The 21,514-nt window shown below is 45.5% G+C and overlaps 2 protein-coding genes across 2 annotated transcripts; one reads left to right on the forward strand and one right to left on the reverse strand.

Annotated features, from left to right (window-relative positions):
- Positions 1-5: 5 nt before the first annotated feature.
- On the reverse strand, positions 6-17,060 carry LOC114443144 (serine/threonine-protein kinase 10-like). The gene is made up of 18 exons (XM_028417088.1): positions 16,864-17,060; positions 14,727-14,891; positions 11,196-11,244; positions 10,873-11,022; positions 9,793-9,865; positions 9,521-9,715; positions 9,321-9,402; positions 8,452-8,583; positions 6,660-7,394; positions 6,450-6,580; positions 6,239-6,362; positions 5,107-5,286; positions 3,823-3,952; positions 2,265-2,389; positions 1,964-2,155; positions 1,745-1,870; positions 1,550-1,663; positions 6-1,438 (listed from the first exon to the last, which is right to left on the reverse strand). Exons 1-18 carry the CDS (start codon positions 17,041-17,043, stop codon positions 1,292-1,294), a joined length of 3,030 nt encoding a protein of 1,009 aa, XP_028272889.1. The 5' UTR covers positions 17,044-17,060; the 3' UTR covers positions 6-1,291.
- Positions 17,061-17,695: 635 nt separating this feature from the next.
- stn1 (STN1 subunit of CST complex) lies at positions 17,696-21,143 on the forward strand. Its single transcript, XM_028417090.1, has 9 exons — positions 17,696-18,276; positions 18,486-18,581; positions 18,800-18,877; positions 19,192-19,365; positions 19,585-19,696; positions 19,820-19,967; positions 20,255-20,377; positions 20,459-20,531; positions 20,806-21,143. The coding sequence occupies exons 1-9, from the start codon at positions 18,144-18,146 to the stop codon at positions 20,961-20,963; spliced, it is 1,095 nt and encodes a 364-aa protein (XP_028272891.1). The 5' UTR covers positions 17,696-18,143; the 3' UTR covers positions 20,964-21,143.
- The last annotated feature ends 371 nt before the right edge of the window (positions 21,144-21,514 follow it).

Raw genomic sequence — 21,514 nt, forward strand, 5'->3', positions numbered from 1 at the left:
ATGAAGAAACACTGCTCGAAGAAAAGCATCATAAACCTTTAAATAACAGGTTTACAGTAATTAAGGCTAGTAACTACAGAAACAGTATTATTTAAAAAAAAAAACAGCCCAGCAGGCAGCATAAATACAAACGATGCATCATCTGTGTTTATCTGGAAGCTGTTTACAGACTGTTGGTGTCCTCGCAGTTCGTTTAAAATCTGCCTTTTATCTCATGTTTTCCTCTTATTCTGCTGCTGGACGTGCTTCAAGTCTGAGAGTCAACAAGACGGCCTTCAGTCCGACTGCTCCAGGCAGCTGCCATGACGACAGACATAGCAGCAGTCAGAGCCTTAATGTTATTTTTTTTGGGGACAACAGTGGCGCAGTGGGATAGCAGGGTTGTCCAATATTATTAATTATTATATCATAGTAAAGTTATTATAAATAATACTTTATTATTTATAATAGTAATAGGGGAACTTTTTTGTGCTAAATGTCATATTTATAAAAAACAACACCCACAGATTCATGCAGAAACATGATTATTTTCTCTTACATGTTTCATAAAACCCTGACTCTTTACCTCACAGCTGTTTGTTATTGTGCTTTAAACACATAATCCTAATACACTGACGGCGACACTGAAGGCTGAAATCAATAGATCCTTTTCATCTTGTGAACCTGCGAGGACACCGCTGAGGATTCCATAGCTAAGGATGAATTCCTTCCTTTGTCCCTGAATAACGTTCCTACAGAGACGTCTGCTCACAGTGGTACCAGCAGGTATGTAAATGCTATTTTCTGCCACCACAGTGGTCTCCTTAAAGTCCAATGAACAGTCTCACCGGTCTGTTACAAAACAGTCAGCGCTGCGCTCGAGTCTGAAGGCGGAAAACTACACACTGCATTAAAAGCATGCATAAGATTATTAGAATGTAACCTACATTTCTAACACACACACACACACACGTATGTATGATATCATAAAAATATCCAGACTCATCCTTTCAGCTGGAGTGATGATAAACATGTCTGCTCTTATTATCGATACATTCGACTAAATAATAATCACTGTCCCAAATGGAGTGTTGCGGTATAAAAATGCTTTCCTTCGTGCAAAATGAGCAGCAGATATGATCAGAAATCTAAAAGCCAAATGTCCTCAGGCACTAGAGTCTCCAGAGAAACACTGAAACGCTGAACCTGAAAGTCCGCAGACAGAAAACCCTCCGACAGCAGCCAGAGGAGGAAGGCAAGGCAGCGCAGGCTCAGTCTTTCCTCTGTGTGTGAGTGTGTGTGTGTGTTTCCTCTAGAACCCGGTGGAGTGGACACTGGGGATGGGGTAGAACTTGGAGATGCGGCTCTGGGTGGAGGGGTTAAGGCACTCCGACTCGCCGCTCATCTTGAAGAACACTTCCTGTTCCTGCAGCTTCCTGGCAAACTCCTCCTCCAGGGCCTGAAAGACACACAGACACACAGACCTTGAGTTCCGCTGCTTGTGATATTTAAATGTTTTCTGACCTGACTTCTGTCCCGTCCTGTTCAGCCGTAGCCGACACTTTCTTACCTTCTTCCTGGGTCGTAGCTTCTCCCTCCACTCCTTCAGCTCCAAGCTGTGCTCCTCGTCCAGCTCCTTCAGCTTCTGGGTCTCGTGTTCGATCAGCAGGTGGCACTTCTCGTTCTGAACACATAGAGGTAGTGTGTTAGACATAATAATGAAACTAGAGTTCTTTGTGTTTAAGGCAGACGAGTTCATCTGCACCTGCAGCTGCTGCAGCTCCCGGATGTTGGCGTCACACTGGAGCTGCAGGTCTCTCATCTGGTTTTCGTGTTTCTGGTGCTGATGGAGCCGCTCGTTCTTCTGTCTCTTCTCCTCCTGAGCTGCAAACTGTGAACACACACACAGAGTTATTCCTGATGAGCGGTTATTCTTTGGAGGATCTTTGGACTGAGCACCCTGGCGGGTGGAGGTGCGCCTCACCTGTTTGACCTTCTCCCGCTCCTGCTCGGGGGTGATGGTGGCTGCCGTGATGCGTAGGCTCTTCTTGAACATGGCCATGCGCGTCTTGGCCTCGCTGCGCTGAATCTTGGGAAGTCTGGCCCTCTCCTGCGTCTGCTTGTTCTTCATCTCCTCGATGAGACGCTGGTTGTAGCGCTGCATCTGCTCCATCTCCTGTAGAGGGCGACAGGCGGTCAGTGTTAAAGAAATAGATGGGTTTAACTTCTCTACAGACAGGGGCAGAGGATGGATGGGGCAGAGCCTCAGGAACGCCTTCTCGTACCTTCTCATGCCTCTTCAGCAGCTGGTGTCTCTGCATGAAGTACTGGTCTTTGAGCTGCTGTTTGAAAAGCTGGTGCTTCTCCTGCAGGTGGCGCTCTTCCAGCTCCCACATGGCAGCTTCACGAGCTGCACAGACACACAACAGAACAAAAGACCAGAGCTGAGTGACAGCACAGAGGAGCCGCTGACAGGAGGGGGGCGTCTCCTCAGTGTCTGTCTGACTTCTAAACTAAAACTTTCCTTCATGTTTCAGCTTCAGTGACGAGGTCTGGGCTCTTTACGAGCTGCTACAACCTCCCGTGACTCGGTTCAGGACTCGTTTCTGAGAAGTGTTGTTTGTGCAGCTCCAGGATTATAAAGTACAGGATTAAGTGGGGCTGCTGTTCGCTGCAGTCAGGAGGGATTTGGTCTGTTTGCTGCTGATCTGAAGACCTGATCTGACTCAAATCAGCACCAAGACTGTTCACGTTTGTACTTCAGTCATGGTATTTATTAGGGGTGGGACGGCATCAAGTAATACAGGGAGGCGTTTTTACCACAGCATATAGACGAGTGTTGGCAACTTGGCGTCTCTCTCGCTACATTTGGCGCTTTCCAAACTTTTTTTTAAATCAAAAGCAACTAGTGACTCTCTCTGGTGACGTTTGGAGACTGACGTGAAATCCTTCTGCAGTCAGGCTACTGTCCTCGACAAGCAGCGACCGTGAGCTCCTCCCCCGCATCAACGCATTCACAGCCGGTCACTCTCTGTAGCTTCACGCAGCAGGTTCAGCTGCAGGCAGAGCAGAGACCCACAGCACTCTGCGTCCAATCGTGCACAAAGCTGCCGAAGGTCCCGTCAATGCTTACAGAGCGGGATGTAAATAGCATATTTCAATGGCAAAAATAAAATAAAGACACAGACATCAGTAACGTTAGCTTAGCCTAGCGTAGTCATAAAGTTCAGGCCATCCAACTAGCATGTCGTTCTCTGTCCGACGGTGTGTGTCTGTGCATGTGTCTGTGTGCGCACATGCAAATAAGATGAATAACATGAGCTGTTTAGTTTGTTTAATAAAGGAACAAGGTGTAGACCTGTTCTATAGGAAAGGTTTTCTTAAATGGCTTCTGTTATGATCTGGTGCTATATAGAAATACTAAAAAATAAATAAGAATGACCTGACCTGATATAATGACGGGGAAACACTGAACCGATTCTTAAATATGTTGAATGTTGGATAATTAGGATATATTTTATGCTCATCTGGTATTTCCAGAGTGTTAAACGTAGAAAAAACCTCAACACTGCAAACCGAACCGAACCGAAAACCATGACCTCAGAACCGTGATACGAACCGAACCATGGATTTAGTGAACCGTTCCACCCCTAGTATTTATACTCTTTACATTGTCCATGGACATTTTGGATAGTCATAACGTTTGGTAACGGCATGGTAACTTGTACATACTTTATATCTTACACGTTAAGCTGCTCACTTGTCTTAAATTATATCCACACAACTCTAGATCCATAAGCAGCAGCGCTGCAGACCGCAGGAGACTATTGTCCCCGTTAGTACCTCGGAGAAGTTGCTGCTTGTGGTTGAGACAGTCCCTCTCGATGGTGGCGAGCTCGTGTTTGTGCTGCTGGATGATCTTTTTCAGAGCGCTGTCCAGATCCTGCTGCTGCTTCTGAAGGAACTCTTGTTCCTGGACCAAAGATGGAGGACAGAGAGAGATCATGAATGACAGGAGGCGGAAATAAGCTGCGATTCCCCTAGCGAGCAGAGAGGAAGCGTCACCTCCTCCCACAAAAACATTCATCAAGAAGACAGTAAGGAGGACAGGACTTATGAAGTCAGATCAGAGTGTGTTTGTGTGTGTGCATGTGTGTGTGTGTGCGGCTCTCTAACAGGTTTACATCAGGCTAAGCACAGCCTGAACCAATGAACCAGACAGTCACAGCTGGGACTAAAGGCCATTCCACCTGCCTGTCACTCAGGTTAATCTGGCCTCCTTGACACAGAGAAGCCTGACATCTAACAGTCTAATGTAGCACCGAGCGATAAACAGCATGGAAGCACACAACAAACGGAGCGACCAACCAAAACCTTTCAGAGCCACTTCTGCTCAGACTGCTCTGACCCATCAGAGCGGTGTGCTACTTCAGTGTGTGCAGAACAGACTGAGTGTGCAGCAGAGTGACGAGTCACACAGAGAGACCACACACACACACACACACACACACAGGTTCCACTTACATCCTGAATGGGAGCGTTGCACAGCGTGCACGAGGACAACTGAAAGGACTGTATCATTACATGGGCCACTCCCTGTGGATCACAGTACATTACACTCCTACACAGTGCACTTCACACTGCACACTGCACACACACACACAATGGTTGGCACTGCAGAGTGGACACAAAGTCATAAAAACTGCACCGCAGTAAAGTCCAGGGAATGAAGTCTGAGGACGCTGACACTGCACAGCACACTGGTTACCTCCTCCGGCGCAGCCTGGATTATGTCCTCTTTAATGCGTTTCATGATAGCGTTTGTTACATGTTTTGCGGAGAGTCCCGCTTCCTGTTTGGCCTGCATCGGTGCAGCCATAAACAACAGAGGGAAATAAAATGAGAGGAACGCTGCAGACAGATTAGGACTCCATGAGGAAATAAATGAGAGGTGGCAGCGCAGACTGATTTAGCCTCCTGAACACAGGTTAAATAAAGACTTATAAGACAGATCAGAGAGGTGTGTCAAAACAAGCCGTTATAACTAGGACCATTAGATGCTACCGGGTCCTGCTGAGGGGCTGTGTGCGGGTGGAGGAGGTGAAATGAAAGTGACCTCTTTCTAACCTCTTTCTTGCGGTTCTTCAGCATGTTCTGGTACTTGGCGAGCTCTTTGTCCTGCTCGGCTTTGATGCGCTTGGCCTCATCCCTGAGCCGGTTGGTGTGCTCCTGCTCCAGCCTCTCGATGGTCTGCTTCTGCTGTCGCTCCAGGTTCTCCACCTCCTGGTCATACTGACGCTTCTTACTCTGCAGGACAGAAACGGAGGCATCAGTCCGTACATTCTGATTTTCCTCCTGTGGTTTCTATCAGCTCATATATATAAAAACCGTCTGTAAATTGTGAAACATGTTACAGTAAATTCAACTGATTACCAGAAAGTCTGCATGTTGGTGCTGAAATTAAGTCTGTGATTCACTAACTGCTTCTGCCCGAGGCTAACTCGGAACAATCTGGATCTTACCGCAGTGGAAGAAAGTGACACAGTCAGATGAGTCATGCCACTGTTCCTCCATCTGGCTGAGTTTATGTTTGCAGAAACTTCAAACTAACTTTTACTTAACAACCACAGAGTCAGTATTTTATTCACGTCCTGAGCTGAGACCTCAGAGAGGTGCACTCAAAGGAAAAAAGACCTTTTAAAACAACTGAAGTAAAAAGCTGTCATGTGTAAAAACACTGTTGTTATTGACATACTGGATTAAATAGCAGGTTTTAGAAGAAAGACTTTGGTTTACACTTGTGGCTGTTGGGTTATGTAAGCAGACTCACACCAGGTTACTGTGATTCTGACCCAAAGCCACACTTTCCTTCCTGTCATGAGTAGATATTATATAAAAAGTAAAGCTTGAGGCGGACGCACAGCTGCTGGATTTTCTAAAGGCTTAAAACTGGGATCACATCATCATCAATAAGGACACTGCTGATATTCTGTGATATTATGGCCACATGGATGGAGGAGTATTTCAGCAAGCTGTAAATTTACAAGAGAACCTTAAAACTTCTCTTGGAACAAATTTAGAACTTGGGAGTTAAAACATTTTTTAACTGATATGTAAAAATATTTGTTCTATGAGAGTAAAAGAAGAGACACAGCTGAGAATCTTCCAGGTCATTTGTTACTCAGGAGGTTGAAGCTTGAACTTAATACCTAATATTTATTTGTTTTCCTTGGAGCCCATTAAAGCTTGTGAGACTCACCGTGGTCTCCTGCTCGAAGCGCCGGTAGATCTGCTCTTTCTGCTGCTGCAGCTTGTTGCTGAGCTGCTGCTGGGCCCTCTGCTCCTCCTTCTGCAGGAGACGCAGCTCCCTCAGCTCCTGCCGCCTGCACAGGAGAAGAAGACTGAGTGTCCCGTATTCGCCTACAGCTGTTACCTGGTGTGACATGTGTGTATGTAAAGCAGGTGTCTACCTCAGGAATCTCATCTCCTCGTTCTTGGTGTCGTTGTCGGTGATGATCTTTGACGTGGTGACGCTCACTTCTACTCCATCCACCATGAATTTGCGAGTCTTTTTCAGCGTCTTCTTCTGACGCCTTGTGTCCTGAGGAGAAACAGCTGGGTTAATAAAAGTGTTTGGGTTTCTGGTGTGTGTGTGTGTGTGTGTGGAGTGTTTGTGTCACCTGTATGGAAACAGATCCAGGCTCTTTTGTTTTGGATAAAAAGCTGGAGATGGACAGATTCAGGTCCACACTGCTGTTGTCTGCAGCTGAGCTGCTTCCTGAATCGGAGTCTCTCTCTTTGTCGTCTTTAGCTCTGTCTGGCACCGCCTTCTCATCATCGGTGTTTATGTTCTTCTCTGTGCTCTTCTCTGTGCTCTTCTCGCTGTTCTCCTTCTGGACGACCTGCTCTGGTAGTGTCAGACTCACTTTCAGATGCTTGTACGATTCTTCCTCCTCCTCCGCTGGATTGTTCGGTTCCTCCACAGCGGGTGTCTCTTCAACCTGAGGAGTCTCAATGACCTCTTCATTCTCTGGAACCTCAGCTGTGTCCACTTCCTTTTCATCCTCGACAGCTATTTCCAGCTGCTGCATTTCCTTAGCAGGAGGTTCAGTCTCTGGCTCCACTGAGGTGACATCTTGCTCTGCTTCTGGAGCTTCTTCTTCTTCTTCCGCTGCTTTCTCTTCCATCTCTTCATCTTTGACTGGAGTGCTTGCTTTAGCATGCTCCTCAGCAGCGGGCTCCTCCACACAGCTGGTGGTCACGATGTGATTGGCCACAGGAGACTCAGCAGGAGCGGGAACAGGGAGGATCGGCTCGCCCTTCTCAGGGACAGACTCCAAGATGGATGGAGAGAGAGGGACCTTCTCATCCTCAGAGCTGGCAACGCTGACATCAGACGGGGCGCGTTTATGGCCCTGATGAGAAAGAGGAAATGAGAGATTAGCTGGGAATGTTGGTTTCTACAAAAAAAACCAAAAACACTGATTCAATAACCAAATGTTTCAGAAGGCTGAAAAAAGGCCAATCTGAGATTTGATCTGACTGAGAGAATGTTTGAGTCTGTCAGCGCAGAGGGTATCAGACTGGTATCAGACTGTAAAGCTGAACTTCAGCTGAGCTTCAGAAGAGGACAAAGGAGATTTTGTTGTCTGTCACAAGCGCTGATATTGGACAGACAAGGACAGGAGGAACGATTATGGAGACTAAAACCTCTTTCAGAGTTCTTATGAATCATGGGATTGCCGATTCATTTGCAGGGTGGCACGTGTGCGACGGCGGGATGTGCGATGGCAGCACGTGCGGCGGCGGCACGTGCCATCTGCAGCGACCTTCAGACGCCGTCTTTTTTTTTTTTAACCCAAGCGCTCCGCCTTTCTGTGCTCTGAAGGGCGTTGGTGTCTCTTCTAAAGAACCAGTTGGGAGGGGTTGCTACTGCTCACCTCTCAGAAAAACACTATGAGCACGACGGATAGCTGTTAATTTGATCAATACTGTCAGCTACATTACGATCGGATGTCTCCTTCAGATATTCTATATTCTGTTTGAATACATTTACCTTATCCTCATATATTGGAGCTTTTAAATGATGGCAAAGTCTGATTTTACCAGAACAGAAGAGCATGTCGGCGTCATTAAAAAATGTAGAGGATAAATTTTAATTTAATAATTACAAAATTACAAATGTGAAAAATTTTGATATTACTTTTTGAGATAAAGTTGTAAGTTCATAAGAAAATCCACAAATTACAAAAAAGGTAATAAAGAAAATATAAAGCAGGATTTAAAATAATACAAGAATAATACAATAATCATTTATTATTATTATAATAATAAAAATCAACCATCTCTTGATGGAACAGCTGGAGATTCGAGCTGGTTTGATATATTTAACACAGAGTCGGGTCAGGATTATTCGATCATATTTCACTGGGAATATTTTATGCAATGTGATTTTAGTAAATATCCACTCACCAAGTGTGCCTCTGTGTCCTCCTCCTCCTCTTCCTCTTTGTCCTCTTCAACCTCCTCGGTGACCTCAGCCTTCGCCTCGGCTATCAGCTCCCTCAGCGGCTTGCTGTCGGTCACCGTGGACACAAACGAGTGCTGTGCAACACACAAACATGAGTGAGGCTAACACAGAACGCAGCAGCAGGAACTGACTTAACAGCAGCCTGTTTGAGATACACATTACCCAGTCTAACAACAAAGTGCATTACAGTGAACAAGGCTGAGTGAATAACGGAGGTTTCTCTGCATCCTTCTGTTTCTTCTGAGAAATGTCAACATTCAAGATCTGCAAACTCTCAACCTACATCCAGACCTCACCTTCTTTGGCTTAGACAGCTGGTGCACATATTCTATCGCTGGCCTGAGAATGTGCAGCTTCTTCGAAATCAAAACCTGCACCGGCGGCAGTTCGTTTTTTTGGATTTTCAATCCCATGGAGTCTCCGTTTGCACAGAACGAACGTGTAGCTGCAGCGCAGTAGCGGCGTGTGTGTGTGTAAGTGTGTAAGCGTGTGTCCTCACTGACTGTCTGTGAGTAAGTGGCTCTGATTCGCCCTGGCACCTTAAACCCCATGGAAAAAGAAAAGCCTGCTCTGCTGACGTCAGCTCCCACACAGAAGGATGAGTGTCAGTCCTGCCAGGACAGGCGGTTCAGTACCTGACGGTGCAGGTGAACAGATGTCGCCTAAGACTGCTTATACTGTAATGGCAGGTGGTGCATGGGTGTGGGTTGGGGGGGGGGGGGGGGGGGGGGTGACTGAGGCCAGGTGTGGGACTGGGAGTATTAATAGATACTGGCACAGAGGTTTAGAGAGATGCTGGAGATGTAGGTACCTGAAGAAGTTGTGGAGCATTCCACCTGTTGTCCACATTTTTGTCCAGGCACCGTTTCAGGAAGTCACTGAATTCTGGGGACCTGTAATAATAAATAAATTATTGAAATTTCCCCAAGGTAAAGATTATGGAACGCATGGAAACTCAAGCCCCGAGGCTGCTTCCTCAGCTGAACATCGGAGCTTCGCGCTGTGACTCACCAGCGTGACGGCTGCATCAATGTAGGAGGATCGGATTTGGCTATTTTCAGCAGGACTCTCATGGGGTTCATCTCGTGATTGGGCGGCTCAACCTGTGCCAGCTCAATCAAGGTGACCCCAAGGGACCAGATATCAGCCTTGTAGTCGTACGGACGGTCCTTGGAAGTCTCGCACATCACCACCTCTGGAGCCATCCTGTAGGAAAAGGGCAAAAATAGATATAACCGAAACAAGGCTGCTCCTTTCTTTCATTTATATTCTTCTTTACTCACCAGTAAGGCGTCCCAATGAACGAGTCTCTCCTCTGCAAGGATTTGGTGTTTTTGGCAGATACACCAAAATCAGCTGGAAAAAAAAAAGTGGTTCAAGCAGAAGCAGACATTAAGCCAGAGTGCCAACATCATTTATTTCCCAACCGTCTCAGTGCACGCGCAGCGAACACAGAATACCAGCTTTATGATGTGAAACACAAAGCATGATGGAGTAACAGCTCACCAGTGTCCCAGCGGGCAGATGTGTTATGTCACTGGACAGAACGCTTGCTGTTGTTCACCAGTGACTCATACAGCTCTAAGGAGGCCACGAGGCTGCACCTGCTGCGCATGTGTTGGCGCTCAGACGGAATAAACAATCACTCTTGTGCATGAAGGAGACCAGGAAGTCTGTCCTGTCCTGTCAGTGCAATTTGTTTGAATGCTGTCATGCAAAGTTTGCTGTGCGGAGTTTTCAGTTCTAACCATGTGGTTGGCGCAGTAGGGGAAGCAAGGAAGAAGCATTTTCAAGGATCTCTAATAAGTCGAGCAGCTCTGCTTTTATTTCTTCGGTGAAAGCAACTTCCAAACCAAAAACGTCACAAAGGCAACACTAAAAATCTGTTGACTTATCATGGACTGCTGTATGTACTAAGCCAAATGAGCAGAGGGCAAACGTGGAACAAATCGCCTTTGATTGCAGATTGCTGTTGTTCTGATCTCATGTGACACCTCAACATGACGGTTTCTCTGCTGGGGAGGCTGAATGATGTAAACATACTTCTACATATGAATGTCCTGTGCCTGGTTGTGGTATCACTGTACATTCCTGCACCATTTCCAGCAGCTAAATCTTGAGGAAATCACATGTAGACTTTGGCTGCAGCTGCACAGTCTGGTCTACATTGTCAGACTGTGAACTCATTCAGGATTTTTCCACAAAACTGTACAAGGAAAATGTGCCAGGCATTCGCCCAAGGTCCTAACTTTCTTCTCCAACAGAGCTAAATGAAGCATCCGATGAGTGAGGGTGTGTGAATCCCACGAACTCAGAAGATTATGAGGGGATGTGTCACCTGAAGCCGCCTGGTTTGAACTCACCCAGCTTGACGTCCCCGTTCAGTGTGAGGAGGATGTTGCCAGCCTTCAGGTCTCTGTGGATGATTTTGTTTTCGTGGAGGTAGATAAGTGCCTGCAGAGTCTGCTGACACACCACTCTGATCTGAGGCTCCGTCAGGGGTCTCTCCAGCTCTGCCAGGGTAACGAAAACATGCTTAGGAATAATTTACACCATCAACACAATAATAACACCAAGCTCCATGCAGGGTGTTGGAGGATGAAATGTGCTGGATGTGGGTTATTTTTCTCTCTGCTGGTCGGTGCTTGTATCTGAGCAGGATATTTTAGAGGATATGCTGACTCACCAAGCATGACGGCATCCACAGCCCCTCCTGCACAGAACTCAATGAGGATCTGCAAACAAGAGGAGAGTTTTTTTTTTGTTTATGTAAATCACATAAAAAAGTCTTTATTTCATGCTCATTATTCAGAGATTAGCCGAGACCTGTGGAACAAAAATCAGTTTCTGCACATATGTTATCACATGTTCAGTCAGTGTGAGCGTGTCATGTGACTACTGGTCACATGTGCATCAATAATGGCTTCCTAGCAGTGCTGATGAGTGCACAACTTGTTTGTAGTTTTTTGTTTGTTTGTTTTAACATGCAGGAATTACATATTTCTTTTTTTTTAAGCTTCACACCTGATGCAGTTTCAAGTCCAACAGATACATTTTATTTGTTGGCCTTCCATCATTATTCAATTCAGATCAGTGTCCTCTAAATTGTTTCAAGGTGCTTGACAGAGGCCCAGAGGCTGAACCCCATAAGAGCTCACAGCATGCAATGGCAAGGAATATCTCTCTTCAACAGGAAGAAACCTTGAGCAGGACCCGGCTCATAATGAGAACCTTCCTGCAGAGGGCTGGCTGGGTAGAGGAGGAGAAGAAGAGGGAGACAGGACAGAGAAGGAGAGAGAGAGAAACAAACATGCAGCAAACATCACAAAGATCTTCCTGTTTTCACAACTTCTGGCTTGCATGCATTTGTAAATGCATATATTTCTAACCTGGTTTTGGGTTTGGAGGTTAAGAGGTAAGAGCATTCCATTCATACTGCAGTAATGCTTTGGTTGAACTTAGTAACCTCTACAATCTATTGACAGTTTTTAGAGACTTCAGAGAAACTCTGAACCCTCCATTTGATGCATGACAAAACTCAGGAGCCCATCATCATCATCATCATCATCATGACCAAACGGCAGTCTGAGAATGAACCTCCACCCAGCTTCATGAATGAAACTCTGAGCTCTTAAAGGCATTTAGGAGCTTTCAGTTTGGCTGCTGACGTAAGAGGATTGGCCCAGTTGGGGCCACATTGTGAACAGGGTTTCACACAGCTGCTAGCCTGCTTGCCTGGATATATATTGCCAGACCTTAGGCCTTATTCTGTAAATAGGATTACAGTATGTATGGACACAGCACCTGAGTTTAATAATAGGCTGTAGGTGAGGCAGAGCATCTGGAGAGTCCTCCCTGTGTTCGAAAAACAAAGGCAGCTTTGCAGCAGAGATCTGCGGGATGGGCTGAATATAACTCTGATGAAGAGGAAGTGAAGCTGCACTTCTGCAATTTTGGAACCATTGAGAAACTAATTGTGGTTGTTGGTCAAGACCAAGATGTTGTGTTAAAGGTAGGTTAGGTGTTAAAACCTGTTACAAACCTTTATAAATAAAAACAACATGCCTCAAGTTCCACTGGCCTTCTACAGCTCAGCTGTGCTTTTCAAGTCTGTCCCACTTCCAGGAACAAAACCCTTACAAGACACACAATGCCTCACATCTCTGAACAGTCTTGGCTATTCAACACACACACACACGCACGGTTCTAGTGTTTCTCTGAAGGCGTGCTGTTGTTTTAGTGGCTGTGCTGCAGCACAATGGCCCCACAGTGGCGTTTCAGAGTGGCAGCTCACAAAGAGGAACCACGGGCTGGGGCTGGGGCTTCCTCTCCCACTTGTTTATTTGACACAAACGCATGGAGAACTACACACCCACCTATTTTCTAATCCATTCGTGGGGTACAGAGGAAGAGGAGGAGGATGTGACTGTGAACTGACCTCCAAGTTCACGGCCGTCGGCGGGACAGCGATGGAAACAGAGCCTCTGAAACTTGGTTGTACCATTAAATTTCTAGCATTATCCAGCAAAAGGGAAACAAAGGTCAGTGGGTGAGACCAATTTACTGCGTGGTTATCAAGTCAGCCACCCTAGCAGGGATTGTAGGAAGCCTTTCATGTCCTGCAGACTCTCTCCACTTTGCATGAGCAGGTGGCACGCAGGCCCAGATAAAAATCAGCCTCCATGAGGGCTGTGGTTATTGTTCAGAGGACAATGGGAAGGAAAAGGAAAGCGCACACTGCAGTGAAATCAAATACTCAGGTAATCATGGCAGTTTAAAAAGACCTCACTATCTTCTCTGCTACTTGTGTGTTGACTCACAGATGCTGCTGCACAGTATTTCTGTCTCTGAATGTGCAGGACGTCCTTTACCTACAAGCTTGATTGGTTTTTGAATGCATCATTTATTAAAACCGACGTTTGCTCGGCATCACTGCAGAACAGGAAGAAGAAAACCCCTGACGTAGTGCGTTGGACCAACCTGTAATCCACCTGTCATGGAGTCCCCTGCTTATTTATTCATGAACACTTCCTCTGTGTTTACACCTTGGCTGTAATCCTTCTGACACAGATCACTCAGGGCCAACTTAAACTCTGTGAGTCACTGCATTTACACCAATAAGCACTGTTCACAGCCGCTCATAAAACAATGAACACAAGAGGTTCTTGAATGCATTGTGGTGGTTAAAGATTAGCAATGAAAAAACATCATGACAGTGAGTGTTTGACTGATCTGTGGGCTTTTCAGGGTTGATGTGCAGAGTATAGTGAAAACAGTAAAAATGGTGATTAAATTAAATTAAGAAACCTTTATTAGTGCAACAATGGGGGAATTGCTTAAGGCAGCCCAGCAAAGAGCGCCACACACCAGTGAGTACACTGGAGGCTATGCAGGTAAAGGACACACAACAGTGACTAGGGACCACGAACCTTCCGGTTATTGGACAACCCTGCTCTACCAAGCTGCCGATGTTGGCAGGATTCGAACCTGCGTGGGGAGACCCCAATAGTTTTCTAGTCCATCGCCTTAACCACTCGGCCACAACAACCTTACACTGGAATGAATGAATGAATGAATGAATTATTAGTTCAATATGTGCATTACGTGGACCTCCCATTTGTTTTGGGGAAAATTAGGAGCTCCAAATGTGGTGACAATGTTTGTACAAACGGATTCCGGCTGATTCACATTTCATTAAAATCAACGATGAATCAAGAAATGTTATTTTCTTTATGATTTCTGTGTTACTCTGCACACAGACGGACTGTCGGTCCTCTCTGCTTGTAGCCATGATCCATACAGGATCAAGGCTTTATGTGGTAGTTAAAAAAAGAACTGTGAACATGTGACAGGAAGTGCTCGGGGCTTAGAGGGTTAAACCCAGGGAGAAAAAAGAGGTATTTAAAAATGAGCTCATATCAAAAGCAGATGGATTATAAACCGGTATGATGATTAACAGCTCTGAAAGCAGCTTGTTGCTGCTGCTCAGGTGAACTTTGGCCACACGTTTTTGATAAGAATACAGCAATAGTAAGGGAAGCCTTGAATATACTGTAAACATTCTGCATTAAGAGTACAGTGACACACACATATTGTTGATGTTCATACTCCACTAAACATCTAGAAGGAGGCTTTGCCAAGTCGTCCTTCCTGTACTCCGTCCATGTCTCCCTGTTTTTTGAGCGGGAACACACACTCAGCTCCTCTCTGTACTCACCCAGAGCTTGCTCTCGAAGTAGAAAGCATCGAGCAGTTTGACAATGTTTTGGTGGTCGCAGGAGGCCAGGATGTCAATCTCCACCATGTAGTCCTCCAACTCATCCTCGGTCTTTGTATCGATCACTTTGGCTGCAGCGAGGATGCCCGTCAGCTTGTTCTGAGCCTGGAAGTGAAAATAACGTCAGCCCAAAGAGTCCATTCACACAATCAGAAGCTAAAGATACCTCTCACCGGAGGAACAGATCTCAAAGAGCCAGGAGTTAGTTAGTTTATCTAGGCCCTGAAGTGTTGTTGAACTCAGACCTCCACTAAACCCCTCATCCAGCTATCACAAGTGGCTCACAACAACAACAAACACACACTCTGCTTTGCTGCAGGTCTGAGTATGTCAGCAGAATATGAGGCAGGTCACATTAAAGTGGAAACTCCTGTTTGTTTTGGTTTCTCTGCAGACAGGATGTGCTCAATGAAGTCGCTGCTGCGATATGGGGTCACTTCCTGGTGACCTGACTGCGTTCAGCAGTCAGCCATAAACGCTGTTTAGAAAAACATCAAGCCCTCGCAGACAGTATTTAAAACGTAGTACCATCCAAGAGGTGTGCTACAGAAAACATTTGTATTTGTGGTGTATGGTTGGAGGGTTGGGGTGGTGCAAATATTAAATATTAAACACTCATTTGGTACAAACTGTAAGAATACATCATGTTTACATTTACTGGTACTTTTCCCCTAGTTTTACAAAGTTTAGCCCTTCTGGCGAAATGCTGGGAAACGTGTGACTGAATATGCAAGATGATTAGGATTAACTAAGGAATGGCATGAAATCTCAGGTTAAGTCCAACTATGCAAAGTTAGGTGTCTAAAAATAGAAATTGGCAATAAAGAACCAAACAGAACATACAGCCTGAAACCCACTGCCCTCCTGATGGTTTACTGTCAGTGCTGCAAATGAAGCTTCTGGCTCCAGCTCTACATTCTGGACGAACAACACAATGGTGCTGTTCAAATGATAACAAGGGAGGTGCTGTGACCCTGGCTCAGCTGTTTATAGGAAGTGATGTTAGGAATAAACATCATCCAACACCAACAAGGCCGTCACTTTGTGTCAATAAGAGGAAGGTTCTGATATAGCAAGGTAATGGTTAGCTGGTGTTTTGAGTGCTAAGCAGCTAGCTGGGAGCAGGATCCAAATGAAAACAAAATCAATTTATTACAATGTGCAAGCTGAATGTCTGTAAGGTTTGTAAGACTATACATGACAGCGCTTCTTAAGGCTTCAAGATGATCAAGATGATGACAGCAGGAGGAGATGGGATTAGCTGAAAACAGTCCTTTGTATTTGCAGACAGATAAAACTCTCATTTCAAAGGTTCTTCAAACGTGCCCCTTGATTAACAGGAGTATCCTTCACACCCCCACATCTCCCAGAATCCATTGCACACTGGTGACAGCTGATTTATTTTTTTTTAATTTAACAATAGAACACAGAGGACCCCATAAACTGAACATTAGAGTAAACCTTTAAATGTTAGCATCTTCTGCAGGCTGGTAGGTGACAGGGACCGCATGTCATAATAAACAGAAAGTCTTACACAAACCCAGCCACCACTAAACAAAGGTGAGCGTGACCACTGAGGTCTAGACCGCTGCAGACCGAATCAGCACAAAGACCAGTTTAATCTTTGTACCTGCTGTGTGTTAACGATGGTCCCTGAAAGTCAAGTTTAACCAAATATGGCTCATTCTAAGCAATAAATCTGTTTCTTTACATCAATTTATCATTTGAATGTTCGTATTTTCTGGCTTTGAACATGATCAATGGAGGGGATTGATTGGTTTGGAATTTTCTGATCAATAAAATGTGGTAAATCCTCCGGTTTAAACAGCAGTGAGAGCAGAAGGTAAAGAGAAGTCACATGTGACTGAAGGCTTGTGGGGGTGGAGCAGCAGCCTGGCAGTGATATCCCTCTGTCAGGGGGCAGGTGTGGAGGTTAGGAGGTGTGTGGGTGGGTGTGTGTGGGTCACAACAATACATCATTTAAAACAAAGTAAACAACAAAACACAACACACACTTTTTTTTAGCATGTTTGCTACAAGGACAAGGACAAGGAGTGTGGAGGAGGACAGCACCTACCTTGAAGACTTTCCCAAAGGCTCCATCTCCCAATTCGCCGATGATCTCCCAAACCTCCTCCGGGTTCTCATCCCTGCGCACGTGCTCGTACTGTTTCTTCTTCTTCTCTGCTCCTAATTTAAATATTTTACGGAAATTAAAGAACGACATCCTGGATCGGTCAATGTTGGGAAAGTTCATGAAGGAATGATTCAGCTTTCAACAACAGCAGCACTGTGGGTCTAACGCATGTCCCGTTATAAGTTATAAATATCAACACAGGATCCAGCTCACGGGATCCAGACCTAGCTTAGCCTTTGACACCGTTTTTGGTCAGTCCGCTGCTGAAACCCTCTTTCGGACATCGCGGGTCACTGTTACCCGCTAAAAAAACAAAAAACAAATAACCGTTAAACTAGGCGTGTCCTCGCATTCTGAATCCAACCAGAGGAAGACTTTATTCTGGCGTAAAGTTACAGAAAACCTCGTCGTTGTTCCAACAACTCCTCCTGGCGACCCACTGGCCCGACAACAGCCCTGAGGGCTTCTTTCTTCAACCAAAAGACAAAAAAAGACGCGACACGCGTCCTCCCAAAACAACAAGTTGTTTCCCACAGAAGAACTCACTCGTTTCCTTCAGGGTAAAGACGCCTGCAGCTGCTCCGTGTCAGAATATTCGCTAAAAACAGTCATCTTTCTGTCCATAGTGTGGGACAGACGGGTTTAGTAATCTAGCGGATTTAGTGTCGACGCGCGCTCCCGTCTGCGCGTTCCTTCCTTTCTCTGTGGCGGGTGATGCTGCTGCCCTCCTCCGTGCGGGGGACCAAACACGGTCCGCCGGCGGTCGAACGCTTCACCGCGACGTTATCCCGTTATCCCGTTAACAGAAACTACAACTATCTGCAACTTCAGACCTGTTCCGTGCGGCGTAATTTCGTCAATCGGCCACAATAGCTTCACAACGGCCAGAGCTCTTTGTATCCCCTGAAACGACATGTCCCATGAGCCTTAGCGAAACAAGGACGCGTTGGACGCGTTGGGAAAATATTTTTAATTTTTATACGTAGAGTTACAATAATCATATTCTGCGACTACAGCTTCTGTAAAACGTTAAATTAATTAATAATAATTTTATAAATAATATGTTTCCGAGTAGCACATTTTAGCAGGCACTGTCACGTGACTAAACAGCGTTCCACGGGAGTTAGCTTACTTTCTTGCTAGCAGACTGAAGAGCGCTGAAGGGGGGGAAACAAAACACTAAAATAAAGCCGTTGTTCCAGGTTTGCTTTCATGATGAAATGCAGGCAGCTGCGATGGATCCAGCGGAGGAGCCGCCATCGATGCTGTGGGGACTGGATCCCGTCTTTTCTGCATTCGCTCGGCTGTACATCAGAGACATCCTGCAGATGACAGAATCCATACAGGTGCCAGGTAAACCTCAGCACAGGCAGAACAACACGCTGCCATAATAATAATAAATTAACTTGACATTAAATTATTATGCAGGAATTACTGTGTATGTTTATATATATATATATATATATATTACAACTACATACTGGTGCTCGTTTTTTCCCCCATGCAGTGCAGAAATGTTATTGAATTCAAAGCGTTCCTACTCCCTCCTCCATGACTTACAGGTGTTTACTTCTACAACCTGCACCCCATCTACAAAGTCGATGTCCTTGGAACTGTGGTTTACAAGAGGGAAAGAGATGACTTCTTCTGTTATGGAGGTAAATTGAAGCTGTGTCCATGTGTGGAAATTGAATGACCAAAATTTAATATATATATAATTATTATATATATAATATATAATATATAATTATTATATAATTTAATATAAATATGTTTAGTGTCAACCGCACACTGACACTCCTGTCATATAAATGCCTTAAAATAACACTTTGACCTCCAGATCTCTGATCTAAAGCACCATGCCTTGTATTCACAGTGGATGATGGCACTGGTGTTATAAACTGCCTGTGCTGGAAAAGTGATCTTCTGAAAGAAGCAGAGGATCCCAGTCAAGGTGAGCTGCATTTCACCATGATGAATAGTAGTACAATAAATGTCCTGTTGGCACTCAAGGCTCAGAGTTTTTAAAGTTTGTGGGTGATGTTAGTTTTAGACACTTCCAAGATGCCCAGAACAGCGATGCATTTTTGATCCCAGACACTTAACAGTTAAGCAATTTGACAGAGCTTCAGGCTGCATTGAAAAGCTTTGTTGTAATGTTTTTATTAAATGTGCACATTGGGAGATTCTCGGTTTCTGTTATAACTACTATAACTATAGTTATACCTACTATAAGGATTAAATATAAGATCATATTCTCACCTCCAGCTGGTGGAAAGCACAGCGATGGGGCTCAGGCAGGCTTTAACCCAGCGGCTGAGCTGAAGAAGCTGAGACAAATGCAGCAGAAGAGCTGCCACCTGGAGATTGGAGAGCTGCTCCGAGTCAGAGGGTCAGTCAAGACGTCCAGGCAGCAGAGAGAGATCAAGGCATCCACCTACTGTGAGTGGAGAGGACACGGTTTACACTAAAGACATTCAGAATTGGACTGAAACTCTTTATTATATTTATACAGAGGCAGAAAACTGCTCACTCTCGCACTCTGCCGTATGAGCAGGGACATCTTTCTCATAGTGCTTTTTTTCTTTTATGAAATCAGACACGGCCTCTGTCCTCTGCCCATTCATCATCTGACTGTCTGCTGTCTGTGTGTGTTCCCAGATAAAGTGAACGACCCAGTGATGGCGGCCCAGATAGTGTGGATGATGGAGGTTCCTCAGCTCTACAGACAATGCTATGACAAACCTTTTCAGCTGAAGGCAGACGGCGCGGGGTACAAACATCCGTCCTCTATCCTCCACAATACAACACCGAGTCATCTGTTTCACCCAGAATCTGGTCTCACCTTTAAGCATTAGTCTAAACTGTGAGAAGGCTTTTTGTTTTTGTCTTTTAGTAACTCCGTCAGTTCCCTCAGCAAGGCTACAAACATCATCAAAGATTTCTTGAAGGAGAAGTGTGTGACGAGGTTCAGGCCGTACGATGTCCAGGACCTGCTGCAGCCTCTGATCTGCAGCCAGCCTCAAACAGCATCCGCAGACCAGGTGAGGCAGAATAATAATATAAAGCCTCCCTTTTGAAGATGTGCAGTGAGGGGGGATGAAAAAGAGGTGTCTCACTCTATTTCACGTGTCCTCCTGGAAGGTGGAAGAAGGTGGAAAAGTTGAAAAAAACTCAACAAATCGACGAACAAATAATTCTGCTCTCCTCAATGATCTCTTTTGATCTGAACGTGTGACAGGAAGAGTAAAAAACCGTGTACATCACACTGAAACATACACAAAATCAAAGAATCAAAATCAAGTGTCTTCCTTTTTGTTGTGCTGTTTAGGAGCCTGTTGCGGGTCCGTCTGCCTGCCAGCAGCTACGCCAGCTCCTGAAGGAGGCCCTGCAAGTTTTACACGACGAGGGTGTTGTGTACAGAAGGGTCAAATCCCAGGAAGAGGTCTATCATGTGAGAAGCAGCAGAGAAGTCTTAACATTTGTGCTGTGGATGCGTTGTCAGAGCTCCATGTGTGATGTTGTTCTTCACCAGGTGACTGCACAGGACAAAGATCTACTCATGGCCATCAAAGACATCATCAGGGAGGACTCCAAAAGAGAGAAGTGTACGTAGACCTTGATTCAATTTACGGTGCAGGAGCCTTTGTCTCCCCCTTCTGGCAGTGATGGGAATTACACAACAACTCTATAGGACTTTTTTTTTTAAGTGTACTTATTTTTGAACGTCACAGAATATGGTGTAGCACTGGGCCTGGACCTGGGCCTGGACCTGGGTCTGTGAGATGAGAGATGATGTGTGACTGTTTGTAAGGTGATGATTGTTAGTGTGTGACATCACTCACCTGCGTGCTGACACGTCTCCTCCTCCTGTGCCTGCAGTCGCAGAGAAGGGCTGCCACGTCCTTCACATCCTGTCTGCAGTCCGCCAGCGTCACAGCCTCAATGTGAGCAGGGCGGCTCTGGAGCTGGTCCTCAAATCACTGGAGTGCAACAGTGACATCATCAGCACCAGTGACAGCCATTACACTGTGTTTTAACACACACACACACACACAGTGGACTGTGTATCTGCATGGACTATGCACTCCATCTTTCATCATGAGTATGAGTCCGTGTATCTAAATGAGGTTAAACATCATGTATATGAATGTACCTGTGTAAAGCTTTTAAGGACCGCCATTCACTCCACTGCTCTAAAATAAACACAACAAAGACGAGGCTCATGGGTGGCTGGATTAGCCTGCAAAGGGGGGCCCGGGGCAAACCATGTCTCCTGGGTTCCCATTAAGTCCCAGATCTCTGACGCTGTCTGCAATGTGCAGGTTTTCTTAGAAAAATATCCTTATTAGCAGAACTCAGCAAAGATATATCCTCCTCACCCCACTGTCCCTTCAGCTGACACAGGGAACTGTGTGTGTATATATACGCCCATCAGCCAAAACATTATGACCTGGTACTGTGTAGGGCCACTCCACAGACCTCTGACGGTGTACTGTGGTATCAGATGTTAGCAGCAGATCCTTTCAGCCCTGTGAGCTGTGAGGTGGATGGATCAGCACATCCCCCAGCTGCTTAATTGGATTGAGTC

Source organism: Parambassis ranga, chromosome 1, assembly GCF_900634625.1.
Source record: "Parambassis ranga chromosome 1, fParRan2.1, whole genome shotgun sequence".
In the NCBI taxonomy this organism is placed as follows: domain Eukaryota; kingdom Metazoa; phylum Chordata; class Actinopteri; family Ambassidae; genus Parambassis; species Parambassis ranga.